Genomic DNA, 17,890 nt, shown 5'->3' with positions numbered 1-17,890 from the left:
CCTTGCTCCCTATTTAGTGCATGACTTAACCTCCTGTGTGCTGTCTGTCTGCACTGGTCTCAGAACAGTTATAGGAGAGCTATAGGATGCACCCTTGCTCCCTATTTAGTGCATGACTTAACCTCCAGTGTGTTGTCTGTCTGCACTGGTCTCAGAACAGTTATAGAGAGCTATAGGATGCTCCCTTGCTCCCTATTTAGTGCATGACTTAACCTCCAGTGTGCTGTCTGTCTGCACTGGTCTCAGAACAGTTATAGAGAGCTATAGGATGCTCCCTTGCTCCCTATTTAGTGCATGACTTAACCTCCAGTGTGCTGTCTGTCTGTACTGGTCTCAGAACAGTTATAGGAGAGCTATAGGATGCTCCCTTGCTCCCTATTTAGTGCATGACTTAACCTCCAGTGTGCTGTCTGTCTGCACTGATCTCAGAACAGTTATAGAGAGCTATAGGATGCTCCCTTGCTCCCTATTTAGAGTATGACTTAACCTCCAGTGTGCTGTCTGTCTGCACTGGTCTCAGAACAGTTATAGGAGAGCTATAGGATGCTCCCTTGCTCCCTATTTAGTGCATGACTTAACCTCCAGTGTGCTGTCTGTCTGCACTGGTCTCAGAACAGTTATAGAGAGCTATAGGATGCTCCCTTGCTCCCTATTTAGTGCATGACTTAACCTCCAGTGTGCTGTCTGTCTGTACTGGTCTCAGAACAGTTATAGGAGAGCTATAGGATGCTCCCTTGCTCCCTATTTAGTGCATGACTTAACCTCCAGTGTGCTGTCTGTCTGCACTGGTCTCAGAACAGTTATAGAGAGTTATAGGATGCTCCCTTGCTCCCTATTTAGTGCATGACTTAACCTCCAGTGTGCTGTCTGTCTGCACTGGTCTCAGAACAGTTATAGAGAGTTATAGGATGCTCCCTTGCTCCCTATTTAGTGCATGACTTAACCTCCAGTGTGCTGTCTGTCTGCACTGGTCTCAGAACAGTTATAGAGAGTTATAGGATGCTCCCTTGCTCCCTATTTAGTGCATGACTTAACCTCCAGTGTGTTGTCTGTCTGTACTGGTCTCAGAACAGTTATAGGAGAGCTATAGGATGCTCCCTTGCTCCCTATTTAGAGTATGACTTAACCTCCAGTGTGCTGTCTGTCTGTACTGGTCTCAGAACAGTTATAGGAGAGCTATAGGATGCTCCCTTGCTCCCTATTTAGTGCATGACTTAACCTCCAGTGTGCTGTCTGTCTGCACTGGTCTCAGAACAGTTATAGAGAGTTATAGGATGCTCCCTTGCTCCCTATTTAGTGCATGACTTAACCTCCAGTGTGCTGTCTGTCTGTACTGGTCTCAGAACAGTTATAGGAGAGCTATAGGATACTCCCTTGCTCCCTATTTAGGGCATGACTTAACCTCCAGTGTGCTGTCTGTCTGCACTGGTCTCAGAACAGTTATAGGAGAGATATAGGATGCTCCCTTGCTCCCTATTTAGTGCATGACTTAACCTCCAGTGTGCTGTCTGTCTGCACTGATCTCAGAACAGTTATAGGAGAGCTATAGGATACTCCCTTGCTCCCTATTTAGTGCATGACTTAACCTCCAGTGTGCTGTCTGTCTGCACTGGTCTCAGAACAGTTATAGAGAGTTATAGGATGCTCCCTTGCTCCCTATTTAGTGCATGACTTAACCTCCAGTGTGCTGTCTGTCTGCACTGATCTCAGAACAGTTATAGGAGAGCTATAGGATACTCCCTTGCTCCCTATTTAGTGCATGACTTAACCTCCAGTGTGCTGTCTGTCTGCACTGGTCTCAGAACAGTTATAGAGAGTTATAGGATGCTCCCTTGCTCCCTATTTAGTGCATGACTTAACCTCCAGTGTGCTGTCTGTCTGTACTGGTCTCAGAACAGTTATAGGAGAGCTATAGGATACTCCCTTGCTCCCTATTTAGTGCATGACTTAACCTTCAGTGTGCTGTCTGTCTGCACTGATCTCAGAACAGTTATAGGAGAGCTATAGGATACTCCCTTGCTCCCTATTTAGAGTATGACTTAACCTCCAGTGTGCTGTCTGTCTGTACTGGTCTCAGAACAGTTATAGGAGAGCTATAGGATACTCCCTTGCTCCCTATTTAGGGCATGACTTAACCTGCAGTGTGCTGTCTGTCTGCACTGGTCTCAGAACAGTTATAGAGAGCTATAGGATGCTCCCTTGCTCCCTATTTAGTGCATGACTTAACCTTCAGTGTGCTGTCTGTCTGCACTGATCTCAGAACAGTTATAGGAGAGCTATGGGATACTCCCTTGCTCCCTATTTAGAGTATGACTTAACCTCCAGTGTGCTGTCTGTCTGTACTGGTCTCAGAACAGTTATAGGAGAGCTATAGGATACTCCCTTGCTCCCTATTTAGGGCATGACTTAACCTCCAGTGTGCTGTCTGTCTGTACTGGTCTCAGAACAGTTATAGGAGAGCTATAGGATACTCCCTTGCTCCCTATTTAGGGCATGACTTAACCTGCAGTGTGCTGTCTGTCTGCACTGGTCTCAGAACAGTTTGAAATGCACTTTATTTTCATCCTAACTCCATATAAAGCCTCTGAAAGACACATTTATCAGTTTCTGGATGAACTCATTTATTCTCAATGTGATAATGTTCAGTGAATATAGGATATTTATGGAGAGTTAGTCCTATTGTGATTTAACAGTGTGCGTTTCTTGATAAATCGATGTGATTTTAAAAATGGCATTTCAGATTAAACTAGCGACTCAAACTTTTGATTCAAACATGTTTCAATGTGAAACTTAAGCTGGTAGTTTTGCTGCTCTTTCTCCGAAAGACAAACTCGGCTGATGTTGGCACCATGTTGTTTTGTCACATGACTCTGTGCGCTGAAAGGTTAACCTTTAATGACAGCCTAAAGCCTCCTGAACTGAGATCAGTTGTGTTTAAAATAGCCTAAAGGAAGCCAAAACACATGTGGAAGCAGAGTCTCACGAGGATAATAAAATCAATTCCCAGCACTATTGTTGTCTCATTGAGCGTCTTATGATTTAAAGGTTTGAGGTAGTGTAATCTAAATACCAAGTAATTAGTTACTGTAATCTAATAACTTTTTTAGTACGTGTTTTGCATTTTAAATATTGCACATTTTTCAGTCGTCCGATTACAGTTACTGACTTACAGTTGAGTTAATGACCTTGTGAGTACATGTGTTATACATTTTTATACTACAGGGCTGTTGAATGCTTGATTCTGATTGGTTGAGAACATTCTAAGGTGTGCAATTATTTTCAGGGAAACGCACGGCTAAAGTAGTTCCAGGCAGGTCTTGACCGCATTACAGTTCCATATCACTTCGCATAGTCAACTGTAATAACGGAAAATAGGATACAATTCACAACAAGAAGTGACAGCGACAAATCCACTTCAACTTCAAGAGGAAAAAAAATGACAGACTATTTTGATTTTCCGGAAGTAAATTTTTATATTTATGGTGAACATAAACATTTTAACAACTGGGCGACCGCAGTATTGGATAGCTCAGATGAAAAAACAAATAAACGGAAGAGGACATCAAAGGCAGCCGGCAACAACAAAAGACATAAAACAATCAGCGAAGAACAGCTAGACCGACTCGAGGGCTGAAAAACATGAAGAAAACACCAAAAAACAACAGCTTGGGCTGTCAGTGTGTTTAACGTGCAGTTTAATTTTAATAAATAAATTCGTTCGAATTAACGAGTGAATTATAACGTATGAATTAATAAATAAATTAAATAATATGACGCATCATGATTTTCTGTCTCATTATTGCAACCTCTGTCTCTCTAATAACTACACTAATAACTGCATTAGTCTGCTGTCAGTGGCTCAAACCTCCGTTACTAACTCTAAAATGACGTTTTGGAATTAGCAACGGAGGCATGGGATTAGATGCGTAAGAAATTAGTCCTACATACAAGAGCGTTTTAATGACAAAAACTTGACAAACGTCTAGAATCACATCATCTGAACAATGTTTCGAGGTGTGGTAACTGTAGTATAAGCGAATAATTGACTCCGGGCGTTGAATTATTAGAAAATAATGCACACCGAGGTGTAACGGCCACTCCGCTTTGCGTCGTGACCGCATTACCACCCCGGGTGTGCATTATTTTTCTAATAATTCAACGGCCCGTCGTCAATTATTCCTTACCTAAACTAGTGTTATTAATGTCCAGTTCAAAGCATAAATAATGTTTCTGGTGTACGGCCCCTGATGAGTCATTCTTAAGGCCAGGTCTCACTGCCCCAACAGATGCCAACACTTCAGACAATCTAATGTTGGCTGTTGTATTTATACTGTCGTGTTCACACTGATCCAACAAAACACCAGCAGACCTGTGTGTCGTTCTTCACCTTTGAAGAAGATGATTGACAAGGAAGAGGTTGCGGATGGAGCCACACCTGCTTCATATATTAATATGCGTGATTAATTCAATATAATTAGCATGAATTGACCTTTAGTGATGTTGAGCGTGTGACTCGCCTGCGACGTGACCAAGAAGGAAATATAGACGTTATTTGGAATTCGAGCAAAAAACAACAACGTTTCTGTCAAGTGTCATGAAAGCAGCTTGAAAGTAATTAGATACGTGATGAAGTAATCAGTGTCTCAGTCCATAGTTTTACACATAATGCGTCAAATGTTGCAAAGCTGCTCTACATGCTATAACAGAATATTACTGCACTACGATTTTGAGGAACTAACACAACACAGGATATCTACACTTGTCTGTAGTTTACGTTGTAAATGATCTGGCACCATGTTGTTTTGTCACATGACTCTGTGACTCTGTGTTGTAGCCATTAGCATCGCTGCGCTCGAGTCCCCGCAGGCCTGCTGAGAGACAAAGACGTGAACGTCCATTACAATCCACACAACTCTTGAAGTGCAACGGACACAGATAAATAAAAACAGATGATATCGTAGCTTTCATTAAAACCTGATGATGTCTGATTGTGTGCATGAATCTGAGAGAATCAGGTAATGAGAGAGTGAGTGGAGACGTGTGTCCTAACCCTTTCTCCAGACGGCAGTAATCTCACGTGTCTTCAGAAGAGAGCGAACAGCGTCTCAAACTGCTCAGAGATCTCAGTATGAACTTGTCTCATCACATTGTGCCAAGAGCAATGATCTGAACATTCGTTCTATCCACACTCGGACTGTATGCAACGACTCTCTGTGGCTAATTTAGGAGAAACATCTGTGTCTCCTGATCTATGAAAGAGCATTTCTGAACTGTTCTGTGATATTTAAAGGCGTATCTTCCTCTTTCACTGTTGTTTAGTGTAGTTTTGAAATGTGACGTTGCACTGGAGTGTCTGTGAGCATTTGCACAGCCCACAATCAAAAGAAATTATATTTTGCATTAAGAAAACAAAGCCTATATTTTAAGATGTGTTGTATTGCACATTATTACTGTAACGCTAAAAACTCTCATTCTCATTATTGATATGAAAATAATACAAATATATATCTTATGTAAAAATAATTAGCCATTGTTTACATTTTAAAGTACTGACTTATAATTGCTGCTGATTTAAATGACAAAAAATACTTGTATGATAGTAAGCAGTAAATAATAATTGAGCATATGGGGAGAATTGCTCTTCAATGAACGCAAAACCATCTCAGTGGTCATAGCAAAATGTAATTTCTTATTTTCAGATGTTTTCATGAGATCACACCTTTATCAGGTGTGTCTGTTTGTGCATATATTGAATGTTTTTTTATAAGTGTAAGTGTTTATACACTCTCTCTCTCTGTGTGTCTGTGTGTGTGTGTGTGTGTGTGTGTGTGTGTGTGTGTGTGTGTGTGTCTGTGTGTATTCGTGTGTGTCTGTGTGTGTGTGTGTGTGTCTGCATGTGTGTGTGTGTGTCTGCATGTGTGTGTGTGTGTGCTGCATGTGTGTGTGTGTGTGTCTGTGTCTGCATGTGTGTGTGTGTCTGTGTGTGTGTGTGTGTGTGTGTGTCTGTGTGTGTGTGTGTGTGTGTGTGTGTGTGTGTGTGTCTGTGTGTGTTGACTGTGTTTGTGTAGAGCGTGGTAAAGGACGACAGCGTCAGGCTATACTGGGTGAACACCCGTCCTCTTACAGCGACAGCGCCTACGGTCAGTGTCAAACTCTCTGTGTGTGTGTGTGATTAACTCACACTACAGGAGCATCAGACAAGAATACACACTTTCTGAATTTAATTTAATTTGAAGTACTTTATTGGCATGATTGTGCTTAAATACAGTGTTGCCAAAGCAACAATACACACAACAAAAGCTGACAAGAAAAATCGAAATAAAACAGTAAATTAAACATTAAATAAAACATAAAAACATAAACAAATAATATTAAAATTAAATATATTGCCAGTAACAATAGAATTATAATAAAAATGTACAATATTCAATCAATTTACAACAAGGAAAGTAAAATAAGTAAGAAATAACATTTATAACACTTTTACTGCATTTGTTAATGTTGATTTGAAACATTTACGAATACATTTTTTATTTTATATAAATGTGTTCATGTTAACATTAGTTTAATTCTGCATAACTAACGTGAATTAACTATTGGGTTTTTGTTCTATTAATCAATGCTGTTGTTCAAAATACTGTTCATTGTTAGTTCACAAATGAACCTTTACTGGAAAGAAAATGAAAATAAAAACTAAATGAATTACAAAGAGGAAATTGTGCACCAATTACTGTAAATGTGAGTAAATGAGTGTCGTGTCAACTCTTTGTACTGATGGTCACATAATTCCCATCCAGTCATATATCAAACACAAATCTCACTCATTTCTCTGTACTCATAATACAGTTTGTACTGAAATGCTAAAATAACAAAAGAATATCCTGATATCTTGAGCATCTGTGTGAAAACAGCATGTATCCCACCATCTTTAGTTTCTACTACTAACGTAATAATAGACTTGTGCTCATTTGATTATGTAGTTAACTACTGTCTGTCTGTCTGTGTGTGTGTGTGTGTGTGTGTGTGTGTGTGTGTGTGTGTGTGTGTGTGTGTAGGGTCTCACTGCCCCCTGCTGCCTCTGCCCAGTAACACCCGTTTCAAGCGCAGCTCTCATGACGTGCCCGAGGTGGTGGCATATCCGCTGCCTCAGACATCATCATACATGAGCCACACCTCCAGCTCTGTTGCCATGGTGAGCGGCCTCCACACCACTAAGATGAACTGCACTCGCATCTTCAACCTCTTCTGTCTCTACGGCAACATCGAGAAGGTGAACACTCTGAAGTGAACACTAGCATACGGCTTACTAGTATACACTATTTTATAAGAAAAGGTTACAGTAATTTAATTTAGCGAGTGACGTTTAGTTATCATCTAAATATAAACAGTGTTATTGTGTGTGTGTGCAGGTGAAGTTTATGAAGAGTGTTCCAGGTACAGCTCTGGTGGAGATGGGGGATGAGTATGCGGTGGACCGAGCGATCACACACCTCAACAGCATCAAGATCTTCAGTAAACGACTCAACGTCTGGTGAGAAAACACTCACTCACACACTAAAGAGTTCATGTCGTGAGGAATTACATTTTCCTTTGATGCTGTTCAGAAACATCAGAACTGTTCGAATCCCAGTAAGAAAATAAGTGCATTTATTAAAACTAAACTGTTAAAACAACCTGTTTTCAACTTGTGCAACTTTTGAACAAGATCATTTCCGTCTGAAGTGAACAGAGTGGCACTGATTGTTTTATGAACATCTCACAATATGATGTGTATTAAAGGATGCAGCAGTTTAAGCGTTATTGACAGTGCACCCTGTTGTTCATTTCACATGTAAAGTCTTAAAGGCACAGCAGCAAATAACAGTCTGTAAGAGACAGAGAGAGAGTGAATGTTGTGAATGTTTATGGCACAAACCCCATAAGTGGCTTTGGGGAAAGCAGTTTTATTGAGGGATGCACCGATAACACTTTTTCTCTTCCGAGACCGGAAAACTCAGTTTCGGCCGATCCCGATCCGATACCAGTGTTGTTGTTGTTTTGCATAATCAGTTTAGAATATCTTTACATTATTGTGTGGAAGTCATTGGGCGTACTCTTTAATATGTAAAGAAACACAAGCCTGTAACACACATTATTTCAATATAAATGTATAGATTATTAATAAACACTTATTATTAACTATTGCACCGGATAATGTAGAAGCAAATGAACAGGAATTCCAGTAGAAAAAAAACAGTACTTTATTTTTGCCTTTCTTTATAAAAAATGTTTATGTTTCAACTGGACTTTAAAGGATTCAGATCTTTTTTGTTCAATTTAATTGTAAGATATCAGCTCACTTTTCATTCACACAGTTATTTTTTGGAACCCATTCAACTTAAATATTATTATAAATAGTAAACAAATAGTAATGATGACAATAATAATAATAAATTGTTATTAATATTATTATATTGACTTTTAATTTTAAATACAACAGTAATATATTTCAATCATTCACTTTTAACTCCTCACGCTTTTATTTTGACATTCTGAAGTCTCCAGGACATCCTGTATGTGTCTGTTTGTAGTTCACAGTAGTTTAATTCACTTCTTATTCACATTCTGGTAAAATGCTCGTCCGGTGCCGTTCTAAATGCATATTATATGTGAACCGAAGTATTGAGGATCTACATCTGAGATGTTGTTCGTGAGTAGCGCTCAAATATTGCGCACTACTGTAACAATTAATAGCCGTGTGTGTGTGTGTGTGTGTGTGTGTGTGTGTGTGTGTGTGTGTGTGTGTGTGTGTAAACAGAGCAGCGCCATTCAATAACGCGCTGGTGCACGTCTTCAAGTGGCTTTGAATAAAATGCACGAGTCATATGAACTACTTTGTGTTTTTATGGTCCTTTTATGTCCTTTTTGGAGCTTGGCAGTAATGAACATGACTAACACACGGTACTGGATTTGGATCGGGCTTGTCGGACCGATACTCGATCACTCTAAAACCTTTAGTATCGGAGCCGATACCGATCTAGGTATCAGATTGGTGGATGCCTAGTTTTAGTCTCAGTGTCAATGATAACAAAGACGGGGAAAAAAAGATTGAACAATTTTAATTAAAACATACAGTTGATACCTGAACAATGAACGTTACTACAGGTGAATTACCTCACTCTAACATATACTATATATGGGACATTAAATAAGAGATAATGTACAGTCAGCCGGTTGTTATCACAAAATAAACCCGACAGGATGATCAGGACCCCGATGTGTAAAGTCTTTACCCATAGTAAAGTCTGAACTTGCATCTGTGGATGTAGCAGCGAGTCGTGTTGACTAACAAAGGATTACTAAAGTTGAGAGCGAGTCCAGAATATATATTTATAGAAAAGGGTGAATATAATTTATAAATCACTCCTTTTTGTTTTTATTAGCATTTGTCATACTGTCCCAACTTTTTCAGAATTAGGGTTGTAATTAATACAGAAAAATGTTTACCTGTTGCAGTTTTACATCTTTGTCATTTTGCTCATTATTGACAACTGAAATATGTTATTTTCGTAGACTAAAATTATATGCCATTTTATTAAAATTGACACAAAAGTAATATCACAAGATGAAATATTGACTAAATAAAATAAAATTTCATCAAAAGACAAAAAAAAAAAATCTGTGAAATAAACTGAACTGCATATGAGTCCTTTAATCAGTTCATTGCTCATTGCTTTATGTAAAATGTAGATTTTTTTGGGCTGCACGATAGAGTTTTTTGACAATGTAATATGCATATGATAATCCTATGATGAACATCGCAGAACTTTGGAACCCCCACCACCCAAATCTACTGAAGTTAGTGGGAAAAAGACCATCTAGTGACTCACACATAAGAATTCACACACATAGTTCACTTTTGATCCAAATTGCATGTAGACAATTTTTTACCATTAGCTGCACATGCACAAATGGGACACGCTCCATCATTTGAGTCAGAAGTATTTTTTGGAGAAACACAGTTTCAATCTCTGCTTTATGTACATTTTGTCATGAAATTCAAACAATAAATAACAGTGTTGTTTTTATGCAAGCCCTTGCTATATGTACAGTGGGTATGGAAAGTATTCAGACCCCCTTAAATTTTTCACTCTTTGTTATATTGCAGCCATTTGCTAAAATCATTTAAATTAATTTTTTTTCCTCATTATTGTACACACAGCACCCCATATTGACAGAAAAACACAGAATTGTTGACATTTTTGGACATTTATTAAAAAAAGAAAAACTGAAATATCACATGGTCCTAAGTATTCAGACCCTTTGTTGTGACACTCATATATTTAACTCAGGTGCTGTCCATTTCTTCTGATCATCCTTGAGATGGTTCTACACCTTCAATTGAGTCCAGCTGTGTTTGATTATACTAATTGGACTTGATTAGGAAAGCCACACACCTGTCTATATAAGACCTTACAGCTCACATTGCATGTCAGAGTAAATGAGAATCATGAGGTCAAAGGAACTGCCTGAAGAGCTCAGAGACAGAATTGTGGCAAGGCACAGATCTCGCCAAAGTTACAAAAAACATTTCTGCTGCCCTTAAGGTTCATAAGAGCACAGTGGCCTCCATAATCCTTAAATGGAAGACGTTTGGGACGACCAGAACCCTTCCTAGAGCTGGTCGTCCGGCCAAACTGAGCTATCGGGGGAGAAGAGCCTTGGTGAGAGAGGTAAAGAAGAACCCAAAGATCACTGTGGCTGAGCTCCAGAGATGCAGTCGGGAGATGGGAGAAAGTTGTAGTAAGTCAACCATCACTGCAGCCATCCACCAGTCGGGGCTTTATGGCAGAGTGGCCCGACGGAAGCCTCTCCTCAGTGCAAGACACATGAAAGCCCACATGGAGTTTGCTAAAAAACACCTGAAGGACTCCAAGATGGTGATAAATAAGATTCTCTGGTCTGATGAGACCAAGATAGAACTTTTGGCCTTAATTCCAAGCGGTATGTGTGGAGAAAACCAGGCACTGCTCATCACCTGTCCAATACAGTCTCAACAGTGAAGCATGGTGGTGGCAGCATCATGCTGTGGGGGTGTTTTTCAGCTGCAGGGACAGGACGACTGGTTGCAATCGAGGGAAAGATGAATGCGGCCAAGTACAGGGATATCCTGGACGAAAACCTTCTCCAGAGTGCTCTGGACCTCAGACTGGGCCGAAGGTTCACCTTCCAACAAGACAATGACCCTAAGCACACCGCTAAAATAACGAAGAAGTGGCTTCACAACAACTCCGTGACTGTTCTTGAATGGCCCAGCCAGAGCCCTGACTTAAACCCAATTGAGCATCTCTGGAGAGACCTGAAAATGGCTGCAATATAACAAAGAGTGAAAAAATTAAGGGGGTCTGAATACTTTCCGTACCCACTGTATATATACAAATATAAATTTGTGCTCAATGCAAAAATATAGTGCAGCCCTAATTTAAATGATATTTGTCTGGTTATATTACATAGGTGTGATTCATGTAATGTCATGTATTTGCTGGTGTAATGCATGTTACTGCTGTAATAAATCTCTTTTATTCATTGTAATTGTAAGGAATCTGAACACATTTAATGTGATACTCAGCACTCTCGGTTACTAAGCAGCTAACATGAAAAGAACGGCCGCATGTTTTCACTCGGCTGTCTGCCGTCATCCATCAGAATAATCCACCACTTGCATCTCACATTCACTTCAAAAGAGCATTTCATAAAGATCAGCAGCTTCAAGGGATCGTGTGAATGCAGCTTTGATGCGATGCTTTCTGAGTTGTTGTTTGTGAAATGTTCAAGGGCTTTTACACCGGAAACAATTTCTCAGACTGACATGAGCACTGGACTTGACAAACGTCACATCAAATCTGCGAGTGATATTCCCATTTTTTGTGACACTTAATAGCAAGTAAACTAGATATCATATAACAGGTAATGAGTAATGTGCAGTCAGTTTGTTATCACTAAATAAATTGTGACCGACACAAATAGCAACACTCATGAATATTAATTAGGTTATGCAATGATCATTTCATATCATTTTGTATTGTTTTGATAAATAATCATTCTTGCTGACCATTTGTTGCACTCAAATGTATACACTTTTTTTTACTGAGTGTTTGTCTTGTTTTATAATATATCTAAACATTCTTAAAACAAGATACATTTACTTGACATGTAGCACAAGTTCCCCTTCTGTCACTCACTCGACGTTGTGTTGATTTAGTGACACTAGGGATCCCTCTTGGGAGCCCCAAACACCTCCAATCTTTGAGAAAAGGCCAATGTGAATTGGCGAGTGGAATTTGCATGCCACACCCACGGACATACGGGTATAAAAGGAGCTGGAATGCGGCCACTCATTCAGATTTTTTCTTTGGAGCCAAGCGGTTGTGTTTCAGCGAGCTGAATCCCACTGCCGGTCCATTCACCTCTAAATGAAGAAGCATATGCTGTTGGATATACGGAGTATTCCAGCTGCTTTCTCTCTTTCTGTACGATCAGTGCAGAGTACACCCCTGAGCGCTTCGACAGCACTAAGAGAGTATATATTCCTGACAAAATGAGCAAAACACATTGACGTGTTTTTAAAGACGCGTCTTTTTAAAGGATGCCTTTCCGTCTTTGTGTAGTTCCTGGATGTGGTCGCTATCTCTCCACCTCCGACGGACAAAGGCGCTGCTTCACGTGTCTGGGCAGTGGTCACGTTGAGGCAGCGTTCGTGGATGGTTCATGTTCTCATTGCGAGAACATGACCATGGCAACCTTGAAGTCGCCCTTTTCCTTCTTCCGTGGGAAAGCCGTTCCAGCTGCCTCCGTGCTGCGCCTTCTACCTATGGGTTCGAGGACGGCTTGGCTGGCGCTGGAGGTGATTTGGGGATTTCAATGGGCGTGGTCTCGCTGGGTAAACCCCTGTGGACTTCCCATTCCCCAGCACACTTGTTTACCCCCGTCAAGCTCCGAGATGAGACCAGCTCGCCACACGGCCAGCTTCACATCCCTTTTGTTGACTGCAAGCAGGATGAGTCCTGGATTGCTACATCGTAGAGCACTGCCGATTTCGCACGCCAAGGATTCGACTGGTCTGCCACCTTCCTGTATGCCCGCCCAGTCTGAGGCCGATGCAGTGCTGACCGCTATGCTTGCCAGGGCCTCTGCGAGTGTCGGGTTGGACTGGAACCCTCCACCCTCCCCTGAGCCCTCGCGGCTAGATGATTGGTTCCTGGGTTCGAGGCGCCACTCACAGCCCCCCTCCCCCCTCCAAACTAACGAGGTTGTGGAGGACACCTTTTTCTACCCGAACCAGACTTCCCAGTTTGTCCGCTCTCACTACCCTTGATTGCGGCTGGACAGGCCACCTCTGCATATACATGCATACCATGGCCCTCCTGCAAATACACCAAGCCAAAGCACTGAAAGAGCTGCACGTGGGTAGACCGGATCCCGATGTGATACAGAAGCTGCGCTCAGAAACCAGAGACCTCGCCCTCAGGGTAACGAAGGATACGGCGCAACACTTGGGTAGGCAATGTCCAGGAGCGGCACCTATGGCTGGATCTGGTCGACATGAGGGACGCTGACAAGGTTCGCTTTCTCAAGCCGACCATCTCCCAGATCGGCCTATTCGGCGACAACGTCGAGGTTATCACGTCAACCAGACACAGAGCACCTGTGGCCTGGACACCACGAATGCGCCCCCCCCGCCTTCGAACGCCCAGCAGCACCACACTCACACCCACGACCAAGCGAAGCTGAAGTGAGCCATGCAGATGTCACGAGCTACGAGGATGGTCAAAAAGCCCTCCTGACAGTCCCCAACGCCAGGTATATGGAGCGAGGTAAGTTCTTCGAGGTGCCCCTCAGCGCAGTCAACTCGGGACAAAGTGAGGCTCCTCGAGGTGGCATTTCCTGCTCCCCCCCTCTGCGAGGCCCCACCCCCATGTACGTCAGATGCAAAATTTGATGTGTGGCTAACGCTCCCTCTACGAGCAAGCTATTTACCCTAAAATGGCATTTGTTCTCAAATTGGTGTTCTTCCCAAGGGAGATGCACAGTCATTTTAGTGCTTACCCTCCTGTGGGAGAGGCTGGAGGGGAGACTGTCCCCCTCCACCTTGAAGGTGTATGTGGCTGCTATAGTGGCGCACCACAACGCAGTGGACAGTAAGTCCTTGAGGAAGAATGACCTGATCATCAGGTTCCTCAGAGGCTGAATCTTCCTAGACCATGCCTCTTCCCCTCATGGGATCTCTCCATGGTCGTCCTGGGCCTTCAGAGAGTCCCGTTTGAGCCGCTAGAGTCAGTCAAACTGAAAGCCCTCTTCTTAAAGATGGCCCTCCCGATTGCGCTCACCTCCATCAAGAGGGTTGGGGACCTGCAAGCATTTTCTCTCAGCGACACTTGCCTGGAGTTTAGTCCGATAGATTCTCACGTGATCCTGAAACCCCGACCGGGCTATCTGCCCAAGGTTCACACGACCCCTTTAAGGGTCAAGTGTGAGCCTGCAAGCGAAGCTGACCCAGCCTTATCGTTGCTGTGTCCGGTGCATGATTTGCGCACCTATTTGGATTGCACGCAGAGCTCTAGATGCTTTGAGCAGCTCTTTGTCTGCTTTGGCGGACAGTGGAAAGGGAATGTTGTCTCCAAACAGAGGCTTGCCCACTGGATCATGAATGGCATTGTGCTGGCATACAAGGCCAGGCCGTGCCCACCCCTTTGGGAATACGATCACAGTCTACGATGAGTCTGGCATCCTTGTGGGCACTGGCCGGTGGCACCCCTCTAGCAGAAGTCTGTAGGGCAGCAGGCTGGGCAACACCCAATACCTTCGAGACTTTTTGGTCTCTGGGTTGAGTCGGTTTCATCCTGTGCATTTTCTGGTACAAACTGGTAAGGTTGCAGGACAGTTGGCCGGGTATACCGCTTGTGTACAGCGCCTTTCCCCTCCATGAGGCGAAAATGTGCGCTTCTTTCCCATGCTAGTTCACGCATCCGTGAACCCTGGATGCCTTCCTCCCTAGCCCTGTGGCTTGTGAATTCGGCGGAGGAGTTTGCAGCCAGACCCACTACGCGTACTAATATGCCCTGTACTGGGATTTGGTGAATAAAATACCAATTTCTTTCCATAAGATCAAAATCTGTACATTATTCCAAAGTATATATACAAGCCAGTGTATCTGAAATGAACATTGCTACTATTGAAAAGCAAATTACAGATATTTAAAGATGTGAATATTTACTAGTTGTAATTCAGTTGTTGACATCAGGAATTGTCATTTGCATTAGTAACAATGTAATTATTCATATAAAAAAATATATCACTTTTTCTAGCAAGAAGTATCCAGCTGAAACTAGCTAGAAATGAATTAGACTGTATATCTGTAATTGTGTTTTAAACAGGACAATATTCAGAACTGTCAGATGTTAGCAAAACAAGCATTCATTACAAGGGCATTTTTTTGCCCCCACATTTTGAATTTGGTGGCATTTTTGCCTCGAGCCTCCTACATTTCTGACCCTGATCCGTGTGCACAAGAGATGTGTGCTGCAAGTAGCGCTTATCGAGACATTCAAAATAACTCATTCTAGCGCTGGATCAGCACTCATTAGAAAACACATGAATGAAATGGAAACTTCAGGAACAGAAGTTTTCTTTGTATTAGACACATGGTCACTGACGCAAACTGTTTCATCCCACCCGTAAATGACATGAAATATGGGTTTGAGTGTAAATGATTTCATCATGTGAGGAGAAATCTCTTTGTGTGTTCAGTGTGTCGAAGCAGCACGCTGTGATCCCCAGTCAGGTGTTTGAGTTGGAGGATGGTTCCAGCAGCTACAAGGACTTCGCCATGACACGTAACAATCGCTTCACCAGCGCCGGTCAGGCCTCCAAAAACATCATCCAACCTCCGTCATGCGTGCTGCACTTCTACAACGTCCCGCCCTGCATCACTGAAGACGACCTGCAGCGAGTGAGTCACACTGACACATCCACAATGATGACAGAGTGTTCATGTTTGTTGTGAAGAGTCCCTTTAAGGATTCCTGCAGTCAGTGCTGCAGTGACACTCATGACACTGATCAGTGATGTCTGCCCTCTGCTGGACGTGTCACTCTGACTCTGTTTGTGTTTCAGCTATGCACAGAACACGACGTCCCGGGATTCATCAAATACAAAGTGTTTGACGCCAAACGTAAGTCATGAGGATATTTCACGAGCAGTTTATCTGTTTTTATGTAGCGTAATCACACACGTGTCTTGTGTTTGTTTCTGTAGCGAGTTCTAAAACCATCTCTGGATTACTGGAGTTTGACAGTAAAACTCACGCTGTTGAAGTTCTGACGATCCTCAATCACTATCAGATCCGAATACCCAGTAAGCAAAACACCTCCCCTGCACACACACAACACACACCTGTTTCTATACACATTTAATCATGTGCATGTGGAAGTACTATGAGTGAAAGTGCTCGTTTTTCCCATCAGAAATTAGGTTTACACAGGGATAAACATTCATTCTTGTCATCAAAAATGGAATTTCAACTAGTAAAAACATAATTTCTGATATCTGTTTCTGTATTTTCTCTAGTTGAATTTCAGTGCTGTTCCAAACACGATTACAGATATCTCTAATTCATTTCTTACTAGTTACAATTCTAAATATACATATCAGTTAGAACAATACTTTTTTATAATCATATATCAAAAATTATGTTGTTACTAGTATTTACATTCCTGAAATCAGTAACTGAATTACAACTAGTGAAAATGCTCATTTCATTGGGCTGTCAATCAATTAAAATATTTAATGGAATTAATTATATGATGTGCCGATTAATTAATCGAATTAATCTCAATGAATCACATACATCATTATTAGCTGAGAAAGGCCCCGTATAAATATAATGCATATAAATAATAATAATGTATTTATTCATGAATGTAATATGTAGGGCCTATAATAAATATATATTACGGATTGAACTTCAGTTTGAAATAAATGTTATTATTGTGGCAGATGAATAAAACATTGATGTCTTAAAGAAACTGAAGAAATATTGTTTGTTTTATTCTCATATGATTGAACAAGCTGCAGATGTTTTGTGTTGAGCTCATCGATGTATCCAGTTCTCACATTCTTGCGTTTCGTCTACGCTATTTAGAATTGTCGTTCTATGTACATGTGTCTCAGACGGACGCGTTTGGAGCGTCTATTCAATGTCATATCGGCATAATGAGGCGCGCTTACACCTATTGATGTGGGTCATGAAAACAGATGATCAGAAGCTTCAGAGTGAATGGATTGTATAATAGGAAAATCAGGGGCCGTGATTAATTGTGTTTATTTCTTTTAGCACATTACAGTTAATCTCATCGACAGCATTTGTATCATAATGTTGATTAACTCACAAATTAATGTTGGCTGGTTCCTCCTTTAATAAAAGCACAAATGTGTGTTCCAGTGACACTCTTACAATGGAAGTCAATGGGGCAATTTTTGGAGGTTTAAAGACAGAAATGTGAAGATTATAATTGTATAAAAGCACTTCCATTAATTCTTCTGTTAAACTCGTGTATTATTTCAGCTGTAAAGTTTACAGCGTTCATCATCATCATGGTAATAAAGTTGTATAATTGTCTGTATCTTCACACAGATGTGGTCAGTAAGTGATTTAATGACAGTAAAATCATGTTAACACACATATTGTTTATGTGTCGATACTTTTGAAACAGTATTTTAATGTTTACAGATTAAACCCCATTGACTTCCATTGGAAGAGTGTCACTGGAACACACATTTGTGCTTTTAGTAAAGGAGGAACCAGTCAACATTAATGTGTGTGTTAATCAACATTATGACACAAAAGCGGTCG

At 41.4% G+C, this 17,890-nt stretch overlaps 1 protein-coding gene and 1 long non-coding RNA gene across 4 annotated transcripts in view; one reads left to right on the top strand and one right to left on the bottom strand.

Moving 5' to 3' along the window:
- Positions 1-17,890, top strand: part of LOC127632447 (heterogeneous nuclear ribonucleoprotein L-like) — a 74,682-nt gene that overhangs the window by 43,793 nt on the left and 12,999 nt on the right. The window contains exons 7-12 of the mRNA XM_052111030.1: positions 6,069-6,140; positions 7,056-7,270; positions 7,410-7,531; positions 15,787-15,988; positions 16,153-16,210; positions 16,294-16,392. Coding sequence (XP_051966990.1) covers positions 6,069-6,140; positions 7,056-7,270; positions 7,410-7,531; positions 15,787-15,988; positions 16,153-16,210; positions 16,294-16,392 — 768 coding nt within the window. The remainder of the gene's footprint in view (positions 1-6,068; positions 6,141-7,055; positions 7,271-7,409; positions 7,532-15,786; positions 15,989-16,152; positions 16,211-16,293; positions 16,393-17,890) is intronic.
- Positions 721-1,856, bottom strand: LOC127632449 (uncharacterized). Of its 3 annotated transcripts, XR_007969099.1 has the most exons (4): positions 1,770-1,856; positions 1,587-1,677; positions 1,220-1,310; positions 721-1,035 (listed from the first exon to the last, which is right to left on the bottom strand). It is a non-coding gene; the product is annotated as an uncharacterized LOC127632449 (long non-coding RNA). The 3 variants fall into 3 exon arrangements; XR_007969101.1 differs by lacking the exon at positions 1,220-1,310; XR_007969100.1 differs by lacking the exon at positions 1,587-1,677.

This window comes from Xyrauchen texanus, chromosome 39 (assembly GCF_025860055.1).
Source record: "Xyrauchen texanus isolate HMW12.3.18 chromosome 39, RBS_HiC_50CHRs, whole genome shotgun sequence".
Classification (NCBI taxonomy): domain Eukaryota; kingdom Metazoa; phylum Chordata; class Actinopteri; order Cypriniformes; family Catostomidae; genus Xyrauchen; species Xyrauchen texanus.
This window is presented reverse-complemented; position numbering and strand designations above follow the sequence as displayed.